General features: G+C 39.5%; 1 protein-coding gene, 1 long non-coding RNA gene and 1 pseudogene across 5 annotated transcripts in view; 1 reads left to right on the top strand and 2 right to left on the bottom strand.

Moving 5' to 3' along the window:
- The window catches only part of Ankrd17 (ankyrin repeat domain 17), a 154,654-nt gene that overhangs the window by 26,705 nt on the left and 104,347 nt on the right, over window positions 1-23,602 (bottom strand). For all 4 annotated transcript variants that reach the window (XM_010610877.3, XM_010610875.3, XM_010610879.3 and 1 more), the window contains 6 exons: window positions 19,678-19,849; window positions 18,468-18,915; window positions 17,520-17,675; window positions 16,028-16,177; window positions 11,964-13,588; window positions 5,939-6,136 (listed from right to left, as the gene is read on the bottom strand). In XM_010610877.3, the coding sequence (XP_010609179.1) occupies window positions 5,939-6,136; window positions 11,964-13,588; window positions 16,028-16,177; window positions 17,520-17,675; window positions 18,468-18,915; window positions 19,678-19,849 (2,749 nt within the window). The remainder of the gene's footprint in view (window positions 1-5,938; window positions 6,137-11,963; window positions 13,589-16,027; window positions 16,178-17,519; window positions 17,676-18,467; window positions 18,916-19,677; window positions 19,850-23,602) is intronic.
- Window positions 2,752-4,861, bottom strand: LOC104853062 (annotated as a pseudogene).
- LOC104853056 overlaps window positions 23,060-23,602 on the top strand; it is a 4,259-nt gene continuing 3,716 nt past the window's right edge. The window contains exon 1 of the long non-coding RNA XR_777672.3: window positions 23,060-23,236. This is a non-coding gene — a long non-coding RNA (uncharacterized LOC104853056). The remainder of the gene's footprint in view (window positions 23,237-23,602) is intronic.

The following is a 23,602-nucleotide window of genomic DNA, read 5'->3' on the forward strand; positions in this document are numbered from 1 at the left end:
ATATATATATATAAAAATCTGATAGTTTTGATTTCAAGTTACACAGGAAGAAGTGTCACCTCATTTTGTTACTCAGAAATGCAAATTCCACCTGTCTGTACACTCCCTTTCCCAGGCTACACTGACACTGAAAACACCATTACAAGACTAGACTGCATACAGTATCTACTTAAAACCACCCAGGATTTGCTTTTTAAAATTGGCAGGGACTGTGGGATAAGGGGTGGATGTCACTTGAACATTCAGAGTTGGGATGTCAGCAACGTCCATTCCCCCCTCACCTTTTGGACCAACTGTATAAAATCCCTATTCCTCCTCATCACTATCTGTCTTTTTTTTGGGGGGGGGCGGGTAATCAGGGCTCGAACTTGGGCCCTTGTGCTTGTGAGGCAGGCGGCAGAATCATTGAGCCAAATCCCCAGTCCCACTATCTGATCATTTCTAAAGGAGGGTGGTGTATAGGCAAGAATTCCTAAACTAGGTTTACTCCTTAGGTTGTAAAGGTGGATTCTCAAGGAAACAATTTTCCGAAGTCCAGTGAATATGAAGATGTCCCATTATTTTCCAATATACAGAGGTGCTGGATTTCAGAAACACAAAATACAACCCAACTCTCTGAAACAAAATAGCATGCTTCCAGGGAGTTTGAAAAGAATGCCTCCGAACAGTCACACAGCTTTTGCAAGGCTAATGGTGCTTTCCAAGTAACACAGCTGGAGCTGGGAGCCAGACTGTTTCCATGGTATAAACCACTCTTGAAGCAGTCTCTAAGAGGCCTGAAGTGGAGGTGCACAAAATACACAGAATAAGGGCTTGCAAAAATCTGACCAACGGTTATGGTGCTGCTCTCCCAGTGTATGTAGCAATGAACGAACCTAATGTGGGAGGCAGCTCTTAGAGCAGACAAAATAAGATAATGACAAGGTAGACTATAAATTGAAGTAGTAACCTGCTGGCACAACTAATGAAATGTGCCTTCTCACACAGAAATAATTTGAAAATGAAGTGGTCATGTACTGTACTGTTTTCCATTGCCTATAGCAGGAGACACATGGAGGAAAAACAGGCCATTCAAGAGGCGGCTAACATTCCCTCAACAGTTACACATCATGTGAAATCTAACTACATAAACTAACTACCAGTCAATACTAAGACTCTGATTCAAAAGTAAACTTTGGGCTAAAGATATTAAGACTTTCTAGTAGTTTCCCCTTTCCTGAAAGCATGAGCCTGTCTTTTCTTCTCTCATTGTTAAAGTAGTAGAACACAATAAACCTGGATATTAACTGAAATTAGTATTCTACATTCAAACTTGAAAATCCAGAACTGTCCAGTTCCAAGTTTACAGTGTCACTCTGTCAAGTTTAAAAAGTGACAGTGCTGAGGCACATTAGTAACACTGATTTTCTGTTGCACATATACAACAAAACCAATCTACTCTGAAATGTCTATCTTCCTCTTATAAAGTTATAAGCTTTTCAGTTTAAAAAACAAATGCGTATAAAATAATTACTACTTCTTCTGGAGTGTTTTACAATTTGTACCCATTGAAAGATACAAAGCTATATTAAATGAGGAACAAAAATAACATATTCAGGACCCTCTTCAAAGAACAGTGTGCACAGAAATCATATATATTTGATATTTAAAATTTGGCAGGAAGATAGTTTCCCCAAACTCCCAGAGAGTACAACACATGTGTATACTGTGATAGCCCTTGGAAATCTAAGTAGAACTTAATGTAGAAAGAGAAATTAACCATACACTATCAATAAAAAAATTTTTTGGGGGGGTACCACTGCTTGAACTTGAGTCCTTGCACTTGCAAGGAAGGTGGCTGAAACACTTAGCTAAATAAATACCCGGCCCAACAAAAATCAATTTTAAAAAGTGACACAAGACAATAGACTAAGTTGGCAACATATACATGATTATATTTTTAGCCTTAAGGTAGAAAGGCTAAATCAATGAAATTTTAAAAATATAGGAAAACACAGAAAAATACAGAAAATATATAGAAATACAGAAAGATATAGAAAAAATATAGAAAAGCCCACTAATCTCAGAATGTTGGGGGAGGAGCCAAAATTTTTGCACAATTATGCACAATTTAAATTGGAACTGAAAATGGGCCTTAAGCCCTGCCTGTAAATATTGTTCCCAAGAAAACAAGTTTTGAAAGTGCAAAATCAACAACTCAAAGGGTCCCCTTTTCATCTCAAGCAAGGAAAGCACATCTAAAACTACATCTAACTAAGGCTGGCTTCAAACCTGCAGTTTCTGTGTGGGACATATTACCAAAAAATACTAAGCCAGATAGATCACTGGATTCAAGTTAAATTTCCTCTTAAAAAAAAAAAAAAAAAAAAGGGAGCCAGGCATGGTGGTGCATGCCTGTAATCCCAGCACTTGGGAGGTTGAGGCAGGAGGATCGCTGTGAGTTCAAGACCAACCTGGGCTACATAGTGAATTCCAGGTCAGTCTCAACTATATAGCGAGTCCCTGTCTCAAAAAACCAGTCAAAATCCAAAGGACAGCCGCCAATATTCTTCTTCTTCTTCTTCTTCTTCTTCTTCTTCTTCTTCTTCTTCTTCTTCTTCTTCTTTTTTTCTTTTTGGTACTGGAGATCCAACTCAGGACCTCATACTTGCCAGGTAGGCATCTGAGCTACAACCCTAGCCCCCAATATTCATTTTTAAAAGAAACTTCTCAAGGAAGAGGTAGAGTATGCGTGGGTGACAGGCTGTCAATTCAATATTGCTGGAAGACATTAAGTTCTCTGAAGCATGTTTCCTGAAGTCTATTAAATTTTAAACATTATTTCTCTGTGCTCAAATGTCAAGCTATATTCAATAGCATCTTTCATTTCTTGAATTTGTTTCAAGAACCTGCATGCATCCCTTGCAAATCCATTCCATGGTCCTTTGCAATCCTCATCACCACTTACTAGTATTATATACTCAGTTAACTTCTTCAAGTAAAGCTACCTTTCTTTTGATATGTGTTTTTCTAGAGAGATAATCTCATGCTATAGCAAATCTGAACACTCATCTTGGCACCCTAATAGTTGCACTTCATGAGAAAGTAAGCCTCAACACTCACAGAAGGTCATCAAAGGTGGTATTTTGTCATCAAGACAGTCTTTCAAATCTTTTTCAGATGTGTGAAAGCAAGCTGTAAAATTTAAAAAGTTGTACAGATCATAAGTTGTAGAAAATGTTCTACAGCTTGAGATTCTGCCTCATCTGCACTGGATTCCCAGTCATCTTTCTCCGCAGAACCCCACTCAAGGGTCTCAGGAGAGATTCCAGCCTGGGAAGAGTTCTCTAGATCAGACTTCTCAGAAAAATCCTTCCCTGAATCAGAAGGTTCTCCAGGAACAATTCTGGGAGCAGTCTGAATTGTTGCTGTAAAGTCTTGGGGATTATAAGGATCTACACTGTAGAAAGAATTCCAAAGGTGAAGTCCCTCAGTGTCTTGTTTATGGTCTGATTCTGACAAGGAGCCATCACTATCAAAACCATCATCCTCAGCTTCCTCATCCCAACCTTCACCTTCTGAATCAGAACTTGTTTCCAGGTCACTGGATAAACCTCCCAAAATGAAATTTATCAATCTGTTACCCCAAGCCAGTCTAGCAGAAAAGGGAAGGTCATGTTCTATGTCAGAGTCATCAACTACACTGGCTTGGTCCCCCCAGGCTGTTCTTCCACAGGTTCCTCAACAGATGGAGGAAGGGCTTTGTTTTTCCAGAGCAAGTGGCATCTCTCTCCTCAGTCAACAACTTCATTTTTTCCTCACCAGGCTCCTGGATGCTTCCAGGAACAGCTCCAGCAGAAGGAACAAACTGTATTGGGGTACCTGGGCAGTATTTCACATCCACCCAAAGAAGACAATGTTCCTCCTCCAGCCTTGGTAGCCACTGTCTTGGTCAGGCATGGGTAATTCTTGCCCCTTGCAAGTCTGCTGAAGAAATTCCAGCTGTAGGGAGGCCTTCTCTGGAAAGAAGTAGGTATCCCTGCTATGAGGTTGCAGAGATCTCTGCAGGCGGAGGCCAACAATGACTCAGGCAGTTCTCAGGCAGCTGCTCTCTGGGGTTAGAGTTGGGAGACCAACTATCTCACCCCTTTCAGGGTGGATCTGACAGTTGAGCTCAAGCCCCACAGGGCAATTTAGGTATGAGGGGTACAGCAAATGTTTAGAATGCCAGACTGAGCAGATAGCTGGCTATGATGTTGTAAGGTGAAACTCGATCACTACGGGCTCTGCCTGAAAGGGCATATATCTTTCCTCCTTCTTTGATCCCTCTCTGCTTCCTGACTGTCATGCCATGGACTGTTTCTTCGCTGCCATGCTGCCTCCACAGTGGAGCTAGCCAATTATGGACTGAAACCTCTACAAACTGAGAGTCAAAACAAATCTTTCCTCCTTTAAGTTTTAGGTATATTGGGTATTGTGTGCCAGTATTAAGAAAGTAACTAAGACAACAATGTACTTTCAGTGTTTCTTAAATATCTGAATGTTTTTGCTCTTTCAGTTATCATTACTAGCCAGAAAAACACCTGGCAATTTAAAAGATGGAGGAGATATGAGATAGCAATTTGATTTATGGGGGGGGGTACTGGGGATCAAACTCAGGTCCTTGTGCTTGTGAGGCAGGCAGCAGAACCACTGAGCTAAATCTCTGGCCCAATGTTTTTTTTTTTCTTTGGTAGCAATTTGAGATCTTTATTGTGCCTCTCCCTCCCAAAGGATAACCAATAGACAAAAAACACACACCTAACTTTACTACAAAGTTCTCTAATTCAAGCTGAGTTGCAAATTGGTAACTACTATTTCTTAATTTGAAAATCTTAACCATTGCTTCAGAAATCTGACACTTAAGAACCCACATCTGATGTGAAATTAGTTGTGCTATTTATATAGTAGATGAATTTCAAGGTGGACAGAAAGAATGATATTTATCATTTTTTGTTTGTTTTTTGGAGACAGGGTCTCACTTTGTAATTGAGACTGACCTGGAACTCACTATATAGCCCAGGCTGATCTCGAACTCACCCTCCTGCCTCAGCCTCCCATGTGCTGGGATTACAGGCGTCCACCACCATGCCTGGCTATTTATCATTTTTTAAAACTGGAACTCTTTCTCCTTAGTACTTATATTCTCAAACTAAAAGCTAACACATAATGGTACATGCCTATAATCGCTGTACTCCTGGGCAATTTAACAAGACCCTTTCTCAAAATAAAATAAAAAGGTCTGGAGAGCTGGGCATTGTGGCCCAGTCTGTGATCCCAGTACTGGGGAGGCTGAGGCAGGAGGATCACTCCAAATTCAAGGCCAGCCTTGGTTACATAGTGAACTCAAGTCCAGCCTGAACTACAGTGAGACCCTGTCTCAAAAACAAAAAATAAAAACAAAGAAAAGGTCTGGAAAAGCCCCCAAATTCACTTCCCAGTACTGCATATACAGGGACAAAGTGAATTAATATATGTGGATTGGGGATGTGGCTCAGTGGTAGAGCTCTTGTCCAGCAGGCATGACGCTATGGGCCAGCATCATACCCAAAAACCCAACAACAACAAAAAATCCCTTTGTAATTATGGAAGCGAGGAGGGCTGGGGGGGAATGGGATAAAATAAAATAAAATTTAATTAAAAAAAAAACCCAAAAACCTAAAACCTTTTTTTTTGAGACAGGCACCCTCTATATCCCCCAGTTGGCCCTTTCTTGATCCTCCTGCCTTCGGCCTCTCAAGTACCTGGAATTACAGGTGTACACTACTGCACTACGCTAACACCTTTTTTTTTTCAAAGAAACATGTGGGACTGGGATATAGCCCAGTGGAAACAGGAGGAGTCAGGCCCTGGATTTATTTCTAAACTCTGAAAAGAGCTCTGGAAATTCTTCACTTGGAATTACACATATAGCACTTACCACTGGATGCTGATGAACACGGAGTCAACAAACTGAGCGGGGAAAAATGTTGTCTATTGAAGTTAGCAGTCGCAGGTGCTCCTCCAAGTGGTGCTACAGGTCCATACAGCTGACCTCCTGAGAGGTTTGAGGCAAAGTTTCCCAAATGTGTAGAAGAAGGTGTTACAGAGCCATATGGCGAGTCCATATTGACAATACCTACAATGCAGAAAACCATCATAGCTTATAAGAGTAGAAATAATTAGACAAAGCTAATATTCTAAAAAGTCTCAAATAAACCCCAAATTATTTTAATTATCAAAAAAAACTTGGTTATTTCTTTCAGTCCATTTAGTTGTCATTTCTTCATTTTGTAAAGACAATAAGGAAGGAAGGGACAATAAAAAAAAGAACAGAAAGAAAACGTGGAAACAAAGCTTTTGTAAATGAGGCAAAGAGGGGCTGAAGGGTGGGGAGGGGAATGGGAAAAAAAGAAGCAAGATATATCACGGAAAGGTACAAATTCCTTATGATGAATGTTATCATTATGTATACCTAAAATGCACCACCACCACCAACAACAAAAAACACCTAGGCTGGGGAGGGGAGGGGAGGGGGAGAGAGAGAGAAAAGGAGAAGGGAAAGGGGAAGGGAAGGAAAGCAAGGCAGGCAGGCAGACTATAAAAAGCAAAATACTTTTATATTTAATACTTGGTCTTTTGTTAGCTATTACAGACCACATGTAGCTATAATATCAATATTCAGAATTTAAACAGGCCTAGGGCCAAGAAGTTATTTAAAAATTTTATCCTTTAAAAATTATAAGAGCCAGGGGCAACACATTTTCCGGTCTACCTTCTTTCACTCTTAGACAGAAACTATCTTTCTCAAAATAAATTTTCCTTATTTTAGAAAAAGAAATTATAGGAGCCATATGAAGTGGGGAGGAGGAAAGGAAGGAAAGAAGAAGAAGAAAAAAAAAGAATAGAGAGCCAGGGATTTAGCTTAGTGGTTCCACTGCCTACCTTGAAAGCACAAGGACTCGAGTTTGATCCCCAGTACGGAGGAAAAAAAATAATAATAGAAGGAAAAAAATGGAAACAAAACTTTTTAAAGGAGGGGAAGAGGTGTCAAAGGGAGAGGAGGGGAATGGGAAAAAAAGAAGCAAAATATAGGTTCAAATTCCCTATGATGAATGTTAGCATTATGTATACCTAAAATGTACCAATAAAGAGAAATAAAAAAATGTAAGAGCTAGGCATGATCGCATATGCCCACAATTCAAGAAGTGAGGCAAGAGTAGCACAAATTTAACACCAACCTACTTGTGTAACTTACCACGAGATTCTAAAAATTAAAAAGAAAATTTTTAAAAGGGTTGGGAATGTAGCAATAAGAAAGAAAAAAACAAAATCAAAACAGAACCTTAGGGGAAAAGAAATAGTCTCTAGAAAAGCTTCGGTGATACAAAAATATGGTATTCTCAGGCTGGGTGAATTTCAGCATTCGGGAGGCTGAGGCAGGAGGATCACTGTGAGTTCGAGACTAGCCTGGGCTACATAGTGAGTTCCAGGTCAGTCTCAACTACATAATGAGACCCTGTCTCATAAATAAGTAAGTAAATAAATAAATAAATAAAAACATGGTTTTCTTACCCTAAGCAGCCTTTCCACAACTAACAATGTAGCAATCTGTCACTGGAGTAACTACCGATACAATGCAGTATGAGTTTCAAACATAACCTCTGCTCTTTGCAGAAATGTTTAATCTGAATCTAATCATAAACTGAAAAAATGTGAAAATGTGAAATTTAAGACATACAGAATCCTCGATGGATTCAATGTCAAAAACTGCAAACAAAGGTAATATAAAGCCTTAGAGCCAGAAAGACCAAACAGACATAACAGCCAAAAAGAACGTATGAACTTTGACAGGATCTTGGACCAAAAGAAGAAAAAGACACAGAGGCATAAGGACATATTTGGGATAATGGTACTGGGTGTTGAGTAGCAAAATGATTAATTATATGTTTCTTGAGTGTAGTAACAGCAGTGCAGTTGGGAAGGCAAACGTTTCTACCTTGGGAAGATGCATGACAAAGTATTCAGGAGTAAAGTATCAGTGTTTGAAGTCCACCTCGTCATCAGGCACGTGGCACATGCCTGTAATCCAGCATTCAGGTGGCTGAGGCTGGAGGATCATGAGAGTTCAAGGCCAGCCTGCACTACACAGAAAGACCCTGTCTCAAAACAACAGTAACAAGGGCCAGGGATTTAGCACAGTGGTTTCGGCGTCTGCCTCACAAGTGCCAAGGGCACGCATTTGATCCCCAGCATCAAAAAAACGAAAACAAAAACCAAAAAAAGTTAAAAAAAAAAAAAAAAAGATACCCACCTTGTCATAATTTGATAAAAGTCAGATAATAAAATGGAGATTAGGGACAAAAAGAGGGGGGACACGGAGGAAGGAAAGATGAGACAGGTAAGAGGCAATAAAAAGCAGAGAGAGCAGCAGAAGAGGACTTAAGAAGGCATTTTAAAAAAATAGTTGTGAGGATCAAACCCAGGACTTTGCTCTGAGGTACATCCCAGCCTTATTTTATAATTTGATAAAAGTCAGATAATAAAATGGAGATTAGGGACAAAAAGAGGGGGGACACGGAGGAAGGAAAGATGAGACAGGTAAGAGGCAATAAAAAGCAGAGAGAGCAGCAGAAGAGGACTTAAGAAGGCATTTTAAAAAAATAGTTGTGAGGATCAAACCCAGGACTTTGCTCTGAGGTACATCCCAGCCTTATTTTTTCATTATTCTTTATTTTAGGCAGGTTCTCACTAAGTTATTAAATTGCATAGGCTGGGGCAAATTTGTGATCCTCCTGCCTTGGACCTCAGCCTTCCAGGGTGTTGGGATTAAGGGTATGCACTGCCATGGCTGGCTTGAAAAGATAGTAATGAGTGGATATGTATTTTTTAATTTTTATTATTATTATTATTATTATTATTATTATTATTATTATTATTCTGGTACTGGGAACTCAATTCAGGAACTCATGCTTGCCAGGAAGGCAGGCGGGTGCTACTTAGCTACATCCCTACCCTGAGTGGAAAACATAAAGCAAAGGAGTAAACTACTGTTTATTTTGTTTTTTTGTTTTTTTTTGGTTTTTTGAGACAGGGTCTCACTATGTAGTTGAGACTGATCTAGAACTCACTATGTAGTCCAGGCTGGTCTCGAACTCACAGTGTTCTCCTGTCTCAGCTTCCCGAGTGGTGGGATTACAGGCATGCGCCAACACGCCTGGCTTGGGTTTTATTTTGTTTCTTGAATTTTTATGCAATTAAAACATTTTTCAAAAAAATACTATAAAAGCAGTTAAGACTAAAATATAAATGGTGATGTTTTGTACATAACAAAAGTTAGTAAGCAAATAAAGAAAAATATATAAGAAAATCAGAAAAATATATAAGGAACATAAAATGAATCAGGAAAAAGAATGAAAATTAGGATCCCAAAGATGTTTAGGGAAAAAAATGCTTTCTATGAAATGAAAGAAAGGATGAGATGTATATTTTAAATTCTAAATGACATCTAGCAATATTATCTTTCAATAAATTCTTAATATTAAGCTTCAATAATAATTCTGATTCTAATCAACCAACTCCTCGCACCATAGTCCCACTCTCATAAAGCTAGCCTTTTGTTTTTAAAATCTTTTCACAAAATAAAAACTTCCTTGTCTTTTCACTGAATATTCATTTTGGCCTTTCTAAACTCATCATCTGAACTATCACATTTTTGGAAACAAAGTATTCTGATTGAATTCTTACTATAATAAAAATGAAATTTAAAAGCATTTCCTTAGCACATGGCAATTTTTTAAAAACTAAAAAATTGTATCAATTGTATTATTTTAGCACAAGATAAAATTCTCACAATATAAAAATATTCAATCAATCCCCAGCAAATAAGTACTTACTATTTATTACATCTGCACATTACAGAAGTGGGCAAAGATAACAGTGAGTTCCCATTAAACTTGGAGATTTCTATCCCAGAATATTGTATCTCCCACAACACAAATGAGGTTAAAGAACTTTCTTTCTTTCCTTTTTTTGGTACCAGAGATTGAGCTTGGGACCTTGCACTTGTGAGGAGGGCAGCGGCACCACTGAGCTAAATCCCTGGCCCAAGGAAACGTTCCTTATGAATACTGAAATTTGAATTTCATAAGTTCTGAGTCACACATGGTCATCATCATCATTATTTTGTTTTCAGAAATAGAGTTTTACCACGTACTTCATTTTGGGTGGGCCTCAAACTCCCAGTGCTCCTTCTGCCTCTGCTTTCTGAGTGCTGGGACACATTATTATTACACAGCACATACGTATATATATTGGGAGGGGGTCAAAACTGATGATTAAACCCAAGACCTCTGCACTGAGCCACATTCATGACTCCTTTTTATTTTTTATTTTGGGGCAGGGTCTCAATAAATCCCTAGATTGTCCCGGCTGGGCTTGAACTTGCACTTCTGCCTTAGCCTCTCAAGAGTACTGGGATTACAGGGTGTGATGCATGCACAGCTACTGCACCCTTGTGACACTATTTTTAGCAGCATGCTGTGTGCCTAGGATCACTTGAGCTAGGAGTTTGAGACCAGCCCGCGCTACACAACAAGATCTGATCACGAACAAACAAACAAGTAAGTTTTATACTGTAAAACACAAAACAGGTACAATTTGGCTGACTCACATGGACTGGCATTTAACTCTGTGAAAAGGTCATACAAATACTCTACATGCAACTTGTTACCCTAGGTGGAACACTTCAATATTACTGGAAAAATGAGACATCTGTGGCCCAGTTACCAGAACTGTACCAACATTGATTTCTGAGCTTTAGTATCATGGTTATGTTATTTATTTACAGGGAAGAAGGAAGAATTAAACAATTTGTCTCTAGATCTAATAATATTCCAAAGTAAAAAGTTAAAAAAAATTGTAATAAAAGACTTTTATGATCTTTTACATGTAAAGCTTTTTTTTTTTTTGTACTGGGGATCAAACTCAGGACCTTGAACTTGTGAAGTAGGGGTGGTGCCACTGAGCTAAATCCACAGCCCCTTAAGTCTTGTGAAACAGAACTTTCTATGCTAATGGAACTTTTCTATATCTTTTCTGTTCAATATGGTAGACAGTAGTCACAAATACTTGTTAGGACTTATAGTGTAGCTAGCTAGACTAAGACTTGTTTATTTAGTGGTATGGTACTGGGATTGATTTATTTATTTAGTGGTGCTGGTGACTAAACCCAGGGCCTCTGCGCAGAGCTATGTCTCTAGTCTTTTTTAAAATTTCTTATTTATGGCATTTCTGAGATAGGGTCTTGCTATGTATGACCTTGAATTTGCAGCAATCCTCCTACCTCAGTCTCCTGAGTGCTTGGATAAATACCATACTAATACTCAGTTCATTGTAACTTTTAAAGTTGGTTTTTCTTTTTTTTTGAGACAGGATCTTGCTATGCAGTTAACGCTGTCCTTGAACTCACAGTGATCCTCCTGACCCAGCCTCCCAAGTGCTGGGACTAGAGGGGTACATTATTATGCCCAGCAAACAAAAATGCTTAAAAAAAAATCACTTGCCAGGCATGGTGGCACATGCCTGTAATCATAGTACTTGGAAGGCTGAGATAGGAGGATTGTTGGTGGTGACAAACCAGAACAGGTGAAGGCCAGCCTGACTTACAAAGCAAGACCCTGTCTCAAAATAAAACAAAACATGACTACACAACCTACACAATGCAACAGTTCACGATTTAACTGAATAACACTCCTGGGCTGGGGATGTAACTCAGCAGCAAAGTGCTTGCCTACGATGCATGAGACTCTGGGTACAATTCTCTGTACCAGGCAAGGGGCAGAAACAGATGGTGAAGCCCATGAGAATATCTGTCCATATAGACCAATCACACTGCAAAATATTGGAAAGCTACAGTTTTCATATTACTGGTATAAATAAGTACTAGCCAGAAAATAGAAACTCACCTGAGGGACTTGGAGTGGGTCTCTGTAATGGTGGTCTAAAACCTGGAGCTTTGGAAGTATCAGACTGATGTAAAGGATCTGAATTTGGCAAATACGAGGATTTTCCTGAAAGCATAGATTCTGGTGTTGACTGAGATGAAACAACAGATCCTCCCCAAAAGGCATGAGCAGAAGTGGGGCTGTTTTCGAACAATGTGCTAAAGGGCCCAAATGGTAAAGGGGCACTGAAATTGGGAGCAATAGGCTTATTGGCTGGATGTACTGAATTCTGACAAGCACTTTGTGTACTTAAGGTCGAAGGTAGCTGGACAGAGGAGGGAACGCTGTGAGGTCTTTTGATGTGATTGACATTAAGGACTGCAACAGATGAACTTTGCACTGGAGCTGGATTCTTGAGAGGGGCAGATGTGCCATGAGAGGGTGGTCTAATAGCAGGGGTTTCCATTTTAGGAGGCTGGGAGCATCCAATTTGTGTCTGAGGCATAGGGTAAGTCACTGGGGCAGTAGAAGGCACTGCCGCTGGAGCAGAACTTGTTGCTAGTGGAGGAACAGTCATTCTAACTTCCAGGGGAGGAACCTGAGACTGCTGAAGAGGTGGTCTTGGCTCCTGAGAAACAGATCCTGGAGGCTGTTGATGAGTAGAATGAACTGAGGAACTCCCAGAACTGCTGTGTGGAGGTCTATTGTTTACTGTTTCTATTACTGGTGGACTACCTGCTTCCTGTTCAGAGGAAGATGCCCCTTTATTTGGAGACACTGATCCACAATCCAAAGGGCTGTTTCTAGAAACCCCTCCTGGTTGGGCTGGTGGTGATGGGGAAGATGGGGATGATACTGGGTAGTGTTCTTTGGCAGTAGGCATAGGATATGTGGCATTTGTGGGTGCAGTGCTATTGTTGCTTGCTGTGGTTGTGACTGTTGTTGTGGTGGCATTAGATGTCTTCACAACTGTGACAAAAAGCTGCCTTCTTACAGAAGGTGAACTTGGACTGCCATTTGTAGATGTACCAGGCACCGTTGAAGCTGATGAACTGGTTGTTGTTGTTGGACTTGAAGTTAAAGAACCTGCTGAATTCACCTGAGAACCACTGCTATTCTGATTGCTATGGCGAGGCACCATGTGAGGCTTAGGCGAGTTTGTAGCTCTGGCAGGGCTCAAAGGCCTGACAGGAAAAGGACCCCAAGTGGATTGAGCTGGTGGAAAAGTACCTCCAAAGTGGGTCATGGGCAACCTTGGTGGACGGATCTGCTGGAAAGTCTGAGCAGCAAGCAAAGCATGTGCAAACTGAGGAGGAGGATATGCTAATGGAAGAGAAACTGGAAAACCAGGCCTTACATTATTCACTGGGTTCTTAATGGTTTTGTGAGTGGATGCAGAAGAAATCGCAGGCACAGTGAGTGCTGTGGCAGTTTGAGATGTTGATGACAGAGCTACTGTAGTCATTTTAATTCCCATTAAGGAACTGTTAGCAGCAGTGGTGACAGGTGCTGATGACCCTATTTTGGAATTTGCCGAGGAGCTTTTCAAACGATTCTTTGGAATAAGTTCATCAATTTCTTTGTCTGGATCCTTGATCAGAGCATTGATCAACTGAGTTGCTTGTCTTGTTGACTCAGTGCCACCCCTGTATGTTGACCAAAACAAAAAAATTAGGCCGAATATCCCTTCCTTTCTAATAAGATAAAGCCTACTTTCATTCCTGCACGCGTGTGTGTGGTGGGGGTGTGTGTAGACAAACATATATAGGGAACAGACAACACTCAAGCAACAATCTTCTGACCAATTTTCAGAAATCCTGCAAACAAAGCTATTAACTATCCCCATTTAATACTATATGTGTAAGAGGAATACTTTTTCTCAAATTCATTTTACTATTGTTTTCTTAGGCTAAGAAATCATTTTCCTATTATAAAATACTTTATAGTCAGAAAACCCATTATATATGAAATTGTGTGTAAGCTGAGTGTGGTGGTGTACACCAATTCCAGCACTCTGGGAAGGTGAGGCAGGAAGTTCAAGGAGTTGAAGCCCAGCCTGGCAACCTGGAGATTTAGCGAGACTATGTCTCAAAAATAAAAAGAGAAGGTCAACATGCAGCACTCAATTCGAAGGCCCTGGGTTCAATCCTCAATAGGGAAAAAAAAAATTCTATGTAATCAATAATGTTGCTATGATTGTTGATCAGAACTAACAACAAAACAAGAGAGGTTGGGGGTGCAGCTTATTGAGAGTGGTTTCCAACTAGCACGTGCAAGGCCCTGGGTGAGTTCAACACCCAGCACAACAAAAATAACAAATTCAAACAATACAAGTAAAGAAGGAAGACACTGCAGCTGAGAAAATACCATTTTAACTTAAATCCTGATATCTGAGATGACCCACTCATTAGTAGTACTCTATCTGTGATTATTAATAGGTCCCCTGGGAAGACATCTCAAAATAAGTTAGGAATGCTAATAATGCCAACAAATGGCCATAACATCAAACTCTAATGTTGGATCTTCAAGAAAATACTTTCTTTACTTAATTTTTTGGTACCAGGGATTGAACTCGGGTCCTTGCACTTGCCAAGGGAGGTGGTGGAACCACTGAGCTAAATCCCCAGCTACAAAATATTTGATTTTAAGAAAATCTTATGGAGCCAGGCATGGTGGTGCACACCTGTGCTCTCAGCACTCAGGAGGCTAAGGCTGGAGGACTGCCTCAAGTCTGAGTTAAGCCTGAGCTACATAACTATAGAAATGGGAATATACAGTGAGAGGCCATCTTCAAAAAACAAAACAAAGTGGACATGTACGCATGCCTATAATCCCAGCACTCAGGAGGCTGAGACAGGAGGATCACTGTAAGTTGGAGGCCAACTTAGGCTATAAAGTCAGTTCAAGTCTGGCCTAATCAAAAAGTGAGATGGTGTATAAAGTACAAACACACACACACACACAGAAAAAGAAGCCAGGTGAGATTAGTATATGCCTGTAATCTCAGTACTTGGTAAGCTCATGTAGAATAATCACTGTGAGTTCAAGGCAAGCCTAATAGTGAAACCCTGTCTCAAAAACTAAAACAAACAAACAAACAAAAAAGAAAGGAAGGAAGAAAAGGCCTAGAGAAACCTACAGAAGAAAAATACTCAAAACTTATCATTTCTATTTATTGATTCTTCAAGATACTTTGGCACACACAAATTTTATGTCATTCAAGAGAAGTTAAATCTTCACTTCATATTTAAATCTATGCTTATTCTCAAATTCTAAGGCTACAATCAAATTCTAAGGCTACAATCTGAAAGGTTAATTTGAGAGAAAGAAACCCACTGTGCACTGCTTTGGTGTGGTGGTGCATGCCTGTAATCTCAGCACTTGGGAGGCTGAGGCAGGAGGATCACCTGGAAGTTGAGGCCAGCCTGAAGTAAAAAGGGAAATCCTGTCTCAGGAAAAACAAAACAAAACAAAACAAAATAAAAAACCCATTGCTTAAAAAAAAAAAAAAAAAATCCCACTGCTTAAAATGTGTTGGAAATGCACTCAAGTCTCAGAACAAAATTCAAGATTTTAAGAATGTCATATGAGCCAATTAAGTGGCATAAGCCCATTTCAGCTGCTCAGGAGGTCAAGTTCAAGCCTAGTGTAAGTAACTTGGTGAGACCCTGTCATAAAATAAAAAGTAAAACAAAATGGCTGGAAATGTGGTTCCATAGTAGAGTGTTTGTCTAGCATGCATGGAGCCCTAATTTCAATTCACAGCTCCCCAATGTCATTATGAATAGTTTACATATAGAAAAGATAATCTAATCTTATACTATATACACATACAAAATGTCTGTTAAACTCTTCAAATAAATTTGTTTCTGAAGGCAAAAGAAAAAAAGAATCTATTAAACTCTTAAAAACATTCCATAAAACTATCAGCTAGAAAACCATGTTGGCATCTTCTCAAACACACATCAAGTTTCCATTTAAAACAAGTACACCATTAATGCAAAGTTTCACTGAAAACTGAAAGGGCTGTATTTCATTAAGCTACAGTGCAATAAAAATGAAAAACATAAGAAACAAAGTTTTGCCTTATTGTTATTATCCGGTCCCCCGTCTTGTCTTTCTGCTTATCGATATCTATATGTGCACCAGTGAACTCTCGAATAGCATTGATATTACAGCCTCCTCTTCCGATCACTCTGGATATCACAGTTGATGGGACAGATACTTTCTTTGATCTATTTAGAAGTTTCAAAAATAAATTAGAAAAATAACACAAAGCATGAATATCAGTTTTTTTTTAAATAAGGGGAAAGGGCATTACAAAAATATTTTCTATACACAGAACAGACTGCTGTTAAATAATCTTCCTGTGCCTACTCTCATTCCAGATGAACACGTAAGACACATAGGCAGGCTTTACCATGGGTTCTCCTCTCGCTGTCTAAGACTCTGTTCTCCTGACTATCACCCCTCGCTTCTGTCTGGAAAGCACACACTGCAGAGACAAGCACTGTGCTAGTGCTGACAGCAAACAGGACAGGCCGAGCTCTGCCACACATATGGACCCCACAAGTAACCAAGTGAGAACTACAATATTATGCCCTGAATGCTTTAAAACGGCACTGTTAAAACATGCTGGCCAGGGATCAAATCCAGCCTGAAAGCATCAAGAAAGGCCTCTTATGGGCACTTTCAGTGTTTTACTCATTCTTTTAAAAATTCTCTAATATATAACAAGAATGATAATGAAATTACCATCCTGTATTCTAAGAGTTAATTGTATTAAAACAACTATTCACAAATATACAGACTTGCCAAGCAATGTTTGGTAATGTCCTAAAGAAAAAAAAAAAAGAAAACCTACAGGAATTTTTAAAAAAGCAAAATCCATCTAACACTTGCAAAGCTAAATTTTAATTTTAAACAGATGTTTTGCTGCAAAGGTAGACAATCATTATTCACAGAGATTAAATGAACAAAGGACACGGGAATAGCAGAATCGCCTTACTCTTGTATAGAAAATACATGCAGTTCAGAAGAGAGGGGACATGGGAACGGGTCCAAGGTGTGCGTGAAAGAGGAAGACAAAGAGAGCAGAGGAAGCTGGGTCCAATATCCAAACGAAAACTATAGTACACTGGGGGATTAACAGAAATAAGTCTGGTTTGATGGAGGTCTTCTTTCAAATAAGTTTTTAAATAGATTTTCTAAAAAGTTCTTAAAAATAAGTTCATCAATGGCTTAAACTGGGTCATATCTTTCTTAATTTTTTTCCAAATTGAAATATGGCAAGGTTGCATCTGTTGGTAAATTCAGCCTCATACCATGAGTTACCAACCTTGAGAACGGAAGGAAGAATTTAACTGTGAGGTTAAAAAAAAAAAAAGTTCATTGGGAAAATTGGCACATAAAAAGAATGAGAAAAATATGCTGGGCAAGTAGAGTACACCTATCATTCCAGCACTTGGGAGGCTGAAGCAGGAGGATCACCACGAGTTTGAGGCCAGGTGGGGCTACACAACAAGACCCTGTCTAAAAAACAAGAAAAGGAAAGGAAAGAATAAATGAATCACTCACCTTCTTACAACTTCTTTCCATCCTTCTTCCCTCTTTTGCCCACGCTTAGGACTTGCTACTGTTAATTTCCCATTTGGAGAGGAAAGGGGAGATGGGCCAGATTTTGCGCAAGTAGACAGAGAATTGCTGGTCCCTTCATTGAGAGTCTCTGACAATCTTTAACAAAAGGGAAAAAAGTACATTAAATAGAGAACAGATACAAAATTTTAAAGTGGTACTCTATTACATAATTTTATGTTTTTCTGTAGTTAAGTAACGAAACAATGAAAGAATATGAGTTTAAATGTCATTTAGTACATTTATGCTGAGAGGATAAAGGAAAATGTTTGTTGACAGTTGTAAGCATTAAATCCTAGATTTCTTTTTAAATACGGTAAACAAATGAGAACCTTATTTTTCACTTTTCCTCTTTTCTTTTTGTGACAGGGTCTCACTATGTAGTAGTTCAGGCTGGCCTCAAACACAAGGGAATCCTCTTACCTCACCCCCACCCCTGATGGGATTACAGGTGTGCACCACCACTATGCCCACTTTTTCCTCAATATTACACTGGAGACAAATTTAGCTGAGCTGAATCACAATTAGTAAACCCTGTGACAGGGTGTGGTGGCACAAGCATGAAACCTCACCACTTGGGAGGCTAAGACAGGAGGATCACTGTAAGTGCAAGGCCAGCATGGGCCAAGTAGTAAGTTTAAGGCCAGGCTAAAACACAGTGAGACCCTGTCTCAAAAAACAAAACAAAACAAAACAAAAAACACCAAACCATAAAAACCTCGTGAAATTACAATTAGTACTTTTCATAAGTTTAACAATCAACAAGAAATTATCTATGTAATAAAATTAACTTGATTTATCTAATAGTTATTTCATTTATTTTACCGAAAGTTTAGCAGACAGTGTTTATGACGACACTCTAAAACAGTAAATATAAAAAGTGGAACTAACTTCATTGAAGTCTTGCCAGAAACAGACTTCCTCTCCTCCTTGGGAAGGGTGACCAGCACGGATGGCTGCTTCTTGGTGGTCACAGAGGCGGTGGCCACAGCTGGCTGGTGGCTGTCACTCTTCAGGCTGCTGTTACTGTTGCTGCTCTCATCGCTGCAGCTGGAGATCCGCATGTTGTCGCTGTCCCCACTCTCACTAGTGCTGCTGCTCTTGCACTCCCCGCTCGCCTTCTCTGGCTGACTGTATGAAATCGGTAGTGGGTCATCAAATATAATTTGAACGTTTTCTGTAGTAATTTTATTTTTCCTGTTTTTCCTCTTTGAACTGGTGGTAGTTATGGTATTATTTCTTTTACTATGGGAGCCTGCCAGAGTCGTCCAGGTTGCAGATATACCTATGGTCGTAGTGGTTGTGGCACTTGGAGGCTCTGTCAAGACTTCAGGCTCTTCTGTAAAAGTAGCAATGCTCAATTAGCAAGTTCTATTTAGCTTTAAGCACTTGAAGAAAACAACAAAACCAGGAGTTACTTTACTACTAATATACAAAGTTATCAGTCATTCCAGCAGTCATAGATAACGGGGCAGATATGACTGAACTGTTCAAAGTATAAGTAGTTAGTTATACATACTCAAGTATATATAGGTGAATTTAAATAATGTATCAGCTTTACATGAACACTGCTTCAAAAAAGAGAGAAGACAGATAGAACATGTGACCAAAATATTTTAAGAATCTATGTGACAGCTGGGTGTGGTGGCGCACACCTGCAATCCCAGCAATTGGGAAGCTAAAGCAGGAGGATCACTGCCAAGTTTGAAGTCATCCTGAGCTCAAAAGTGAGTTCAAGGTCAGCCTGAACTATATAAAAGGACCTTGTTTCAAAAAAAAAAAATTAAATTAAATTTAAAAAGGGGCGGGGGACAGGCCTGGTAGGACACAACCGTTGTCCCAGCTACCTTTAAGAATGAGGGGACTGGGTCACTTGAGAACAGGGGTTAGAGATGAGTTTGGGCAGCATGAGGAGAGGACATCTCTTCGCTTAAGGAAGGAATAAAAAAGTCAAATAAAAAATTGGAGGAAAGGAAAAAAAAAGTACACGATCTCTTAAGAGCTCAGTAGCTTAAAATTCTGTTAAGCGACTGAGATAAAATACAATTTTTACCAGAATGTATTACATAGAACAAATTAGATTCCTGTTTACAGAAAATACCTTCAACTTTAAGTTTTTCTTTTTCTTGAGCAACTTGGAGTTCAAAATTCTCTTTATTTTTGGCTTCAATTTCTTCTAGTTTTCTTCTTTGTTCTTCCTTCTTTTTTCTCCTCTTCTCCTTTCTCTTTTCTCTTTTGGCAGCCAATGCCAGCCTCCGGCTTTCTTCCCTTAACTGTTAAAACAAATGTAACAAAGGAAACAGACAAGTAAGGTGAGGCTGAAGCAGGAGGCTCTTAAATTTCACCAGAGTATAGGCAATTTAGCTAGGCACTCTGTTTCAAAATACAAAAGGTACTGAGGATGTAGCTCAGTGGGAAAGCCCTCAGTCTAATACATAGTATGGGGGAAAAAAACCCCACAAATTTAACACTGGAATTTACTCTGGAGAAAAAGTTGTCACCATGTCATTTTATCCTGAGAGGACCAGAACTTTACAAAATACAAAGTCAAAGGGGCTGGGGATTTAGCTCAGTGGTTCCACCATCTGCCTTGCTACAAGTACAAGGTCCTAAATTCGATCCTTGGTACCAAAACAAACAAAAAGAAATACGAAGTCAAGAGACTCAGTTCATTGTTTTAGATCATATTCAAACCCCTCTAAAGAGACAATCTTAGTTTTTAAGTAGAAAGATCAAATCAAAGATAAAATATTTTAATATGGGCAAATGATAACAGATACATACTGTAGCTCTATTATTAAAGAAGTAACAGATACAGTGGACCCTTGATTTATGAACTCAATTCATTTGTGAGGGCTGGTTGTAACATGAGTTGGTTGTAAGTCAAGACTATTTTTTCCATAAAAAATCAGAGAAATACCCATAATGCATTCTGAGCCTCCAAACCACCCCTCAGCTAACCTTCTCATAATAATAGGTTGTATAAAATACATCATTTACCAAGAACACCAATAACTTTCCTAGTGTATTCCAGTCATAACCAAAGTTGATCACTTGTCAAAACAGTCATAACTTGAGGGTCTACTGTACCAGTTTTGTTCATGAATTTGGCAAAGAAAAAAAATTTTTGAGCTGGGGATTTAGCTCAGTGGTTCTGCCACCTGCCTCACAAGCACAAGGTCCCAAGTCCCTTGTACTAAAAAAGAGTACTGAGGATCAAATTCAGTCAGGACTTTACACTTGAGAGGCAGGAGCATGCCCCTGAGCTAAATCCCTGTCCTTGGCAAAATTAAAAAGACAGTGCAGAAAGAACAGATATCATATCAGCACAAGCTAGAAAAAACTGGTTCTAGTACTGCTGCAGGTAAAAATCCTTGCATTTTATTAAAAACTTAAACCTCCAATAAAAACTTTACACTGTTTATCCTCAGAAGTTATTCTATAAAATGGTTACCTAAATGAGGAGTTGCAAAACTGATTAAAATGGCAATAAATGTAAAGTAGGTAGTCATTAATGGGAGGGGAAGGATAAATTACCAACAGTATCCATTTATAGACTACTTAGCAGTACTTTAAACTATTATAATCTGCACATGAGGAAATGCTCACAATTCAACATTTATTTCATGGGAGAGAATGCATACTACTATACCATTAATCTGATTTATAGAGAAAGGGTACTCTTTAAGGGTTTCAATTTGTAGAAGTATAAAGGTAAAAAGCTTTAGGTAGTGAAGGTTAACCTAGGGCCTCATGCCTGGTAGGCAAGCATTCTGCCCCTGAACAATACTCCCAACACTTTTAAACTGTATTTTGAGACAGTCACCCTAGACTGTTCAGGCTGGCCTCAAATGTATGAGCTCTTGAGTAGCTGAGATTATCATTGCCAGCTACAAATAAAAAGACTATAATACTGCATCTCAGGGGTGGAAAGGCAGGCAAGGTGGCAGGAAGACAGTAATTTTTAATTTACTTTAACTATTTATTGTCTCTATTTGTTAAAGTGAAAATATTAGCTTCGGAGTAAAACTTGAGAATATATTTAAACATTCAGTAACATCTCAAAAGATGTAGGTATGTATATATGATTTTATGTCAAGCTTTTGCAGTGTATTTCAGTCTGGCCTTGAACTCACTGTGCACCCCAGGCTGGCCTTGAATTGGAGCCTCAGCTTCCCCACTGCTGGGATTGCAGGCATGCACCACCACACCAGGCTAAGAAAAAATCTGAAGGTCAAGGGTGGTGGACCACACCCGTAATCCCAGCTTTTGAAGGCTGAGGCAGTTCAAGGACAGCCTGAACCATAGTAAGAAACTGTCTCAATAAAAGGGGCTGGATTCCTTCAATGACACTAATGGGTGACCTTTCCCCAGTACTCCCAGTGGCATGGAAGAGTCCTCTCTCATTGGTGAGTCTGAAAGAAACTGAGCATGTGCGGTTCAATTCATTCTCCCTTAAGGAATAAGTTCCTATCCTCAGAAAATGTGTTTCTTTTGCCTGAGCCCCAGCAAGGCCTCCTCTGTTTTTCTTGTCTACTTTTTTGAGACAGGATCTCACTATGTAGTGCAGTTTGGCCTCAAACATGCCTCTTGCCTCAGCCTTCCCAGGGCCACCAAGCCTGGCTCCTGTCTACTTCTGAGTTTTTTTTTTTGGTACCGCAGATAGAACTCTTGGAATCTTGTGTTTGCGAAGCAGGTAGTGGACACCGAGCTAAATTTCCAACCCTCTCTACTTCTGACTTGATGAAATAGGTAAGTATGAGGGGAGAGGAGAGGACTGTGAAGTCTGTGTTAAAACAATGTATCATCAAAGTAAAGCCATTGTGACTCTAGGTATATAGTAAGCTTCCCAATTCAAAATTCTAAATGAAACTGGTATTTTGCCTGTACTGTACCTGTATGGATACAAATGTCTTGATAAAGGAACAGGAAATGTTTAGGGGAAAATCAATAATCCAAAAGATGTATGAGAATTTTGGTACATCCTAACTGGGTTCTTGACTTCACTGGATTTCTTGTCCAATGGCAGGAGCTAATTCTGTCTAGTCTTCAAAGGGAGGGGGCTTTTTAAAAAAATACAATTTGCTGGGTATGGCGTAGCTCAGTGGTAGAGAATGCAGGAAGATCTGGGTTTGATTCCTACCAATAGAAAAGTATGCAAGAGTTTTATCTTGTTCATTTTGAGATGAAATCTTCCTTTGCTGGCCAACCTCAACTTGAACTCCTGGGCTCAAAGGATCCTTTTGCCTCAGTCTCCACCAGCTGGGACTACAGCACACATCACAATGCCAGGAATCTAAATCACAGAGCAGCATTTCATCTAAGCTCTACTGGTCTGGAAGAGAAGGGAAACCCTGGGCTCTAGGTAAGTTGCAATATCCTGGACCCAAGACTTAGGAACTCAATTCATTCCCAAGGGCTGGTTGTAACTCAAGATGGTCAGTCAATTGTCTGCAAAGTCTCTTTCCTATATAACTTTCTTCCAGGAATATCTAAGTGTCCTTAGAGAGACATTGGCCCAGGATTTCTCACCTAAATCCACAAAGGAAAGGATGTTGTCATGTTTCTACCAGAACTCTTGAAGGTTAGTTAAATCTGTACCTGAGAACATCTGGAGTCACAAGCAACCGGCATTTGGGTCATAACTCAAGACTTTGGCTGTAAGTTAAAACCAGAATTCTGGTTGTACCCCAAGTTGCTTGTATGCCTACATAGTTTGCATGTTACAAATGAGGCCAGATGTAACTCAAGGGGCCACTGTATATAGGAGTGACCATGTCTTAGGATGCCAGAATCTAGGGGCTTCAATATTTTAACCTGTGGGGCTGGCCTTTTGGTAATGTTAACAGAGCTGGATTATATTATATAGTTTAATCCTTGGCCCTAAGAGGAGCTAGGAATTTACTTTCGTTTCTGAAGTTTTAAGGTTTTTTTGGAGGGTACTAGGGATTGAATTCAGGGCACTGCACATGCTGGGTAAGCCCTTTTACAAGGGAGCTACAACTAAAAAAATTTTTTTTTTTTTT

This window comes from Fukomys damarensis, unplaced genomic scaffold (genome assembly GCF_012274545.1).
Source record: "Fukomys damarensis isolate Sample0158 unplaced genomic scaffold, DMR_v1.0_HiC HiC_scaffold_35, whole genome shotgun sequence".
NCBI classification, from domain to species: domain Eukaryota; kingdom Metazoa; phylum Chordata; class Mammalia; order Rodentia; family Bathyergidae; genus Fukomys; species Fukomys damarensis.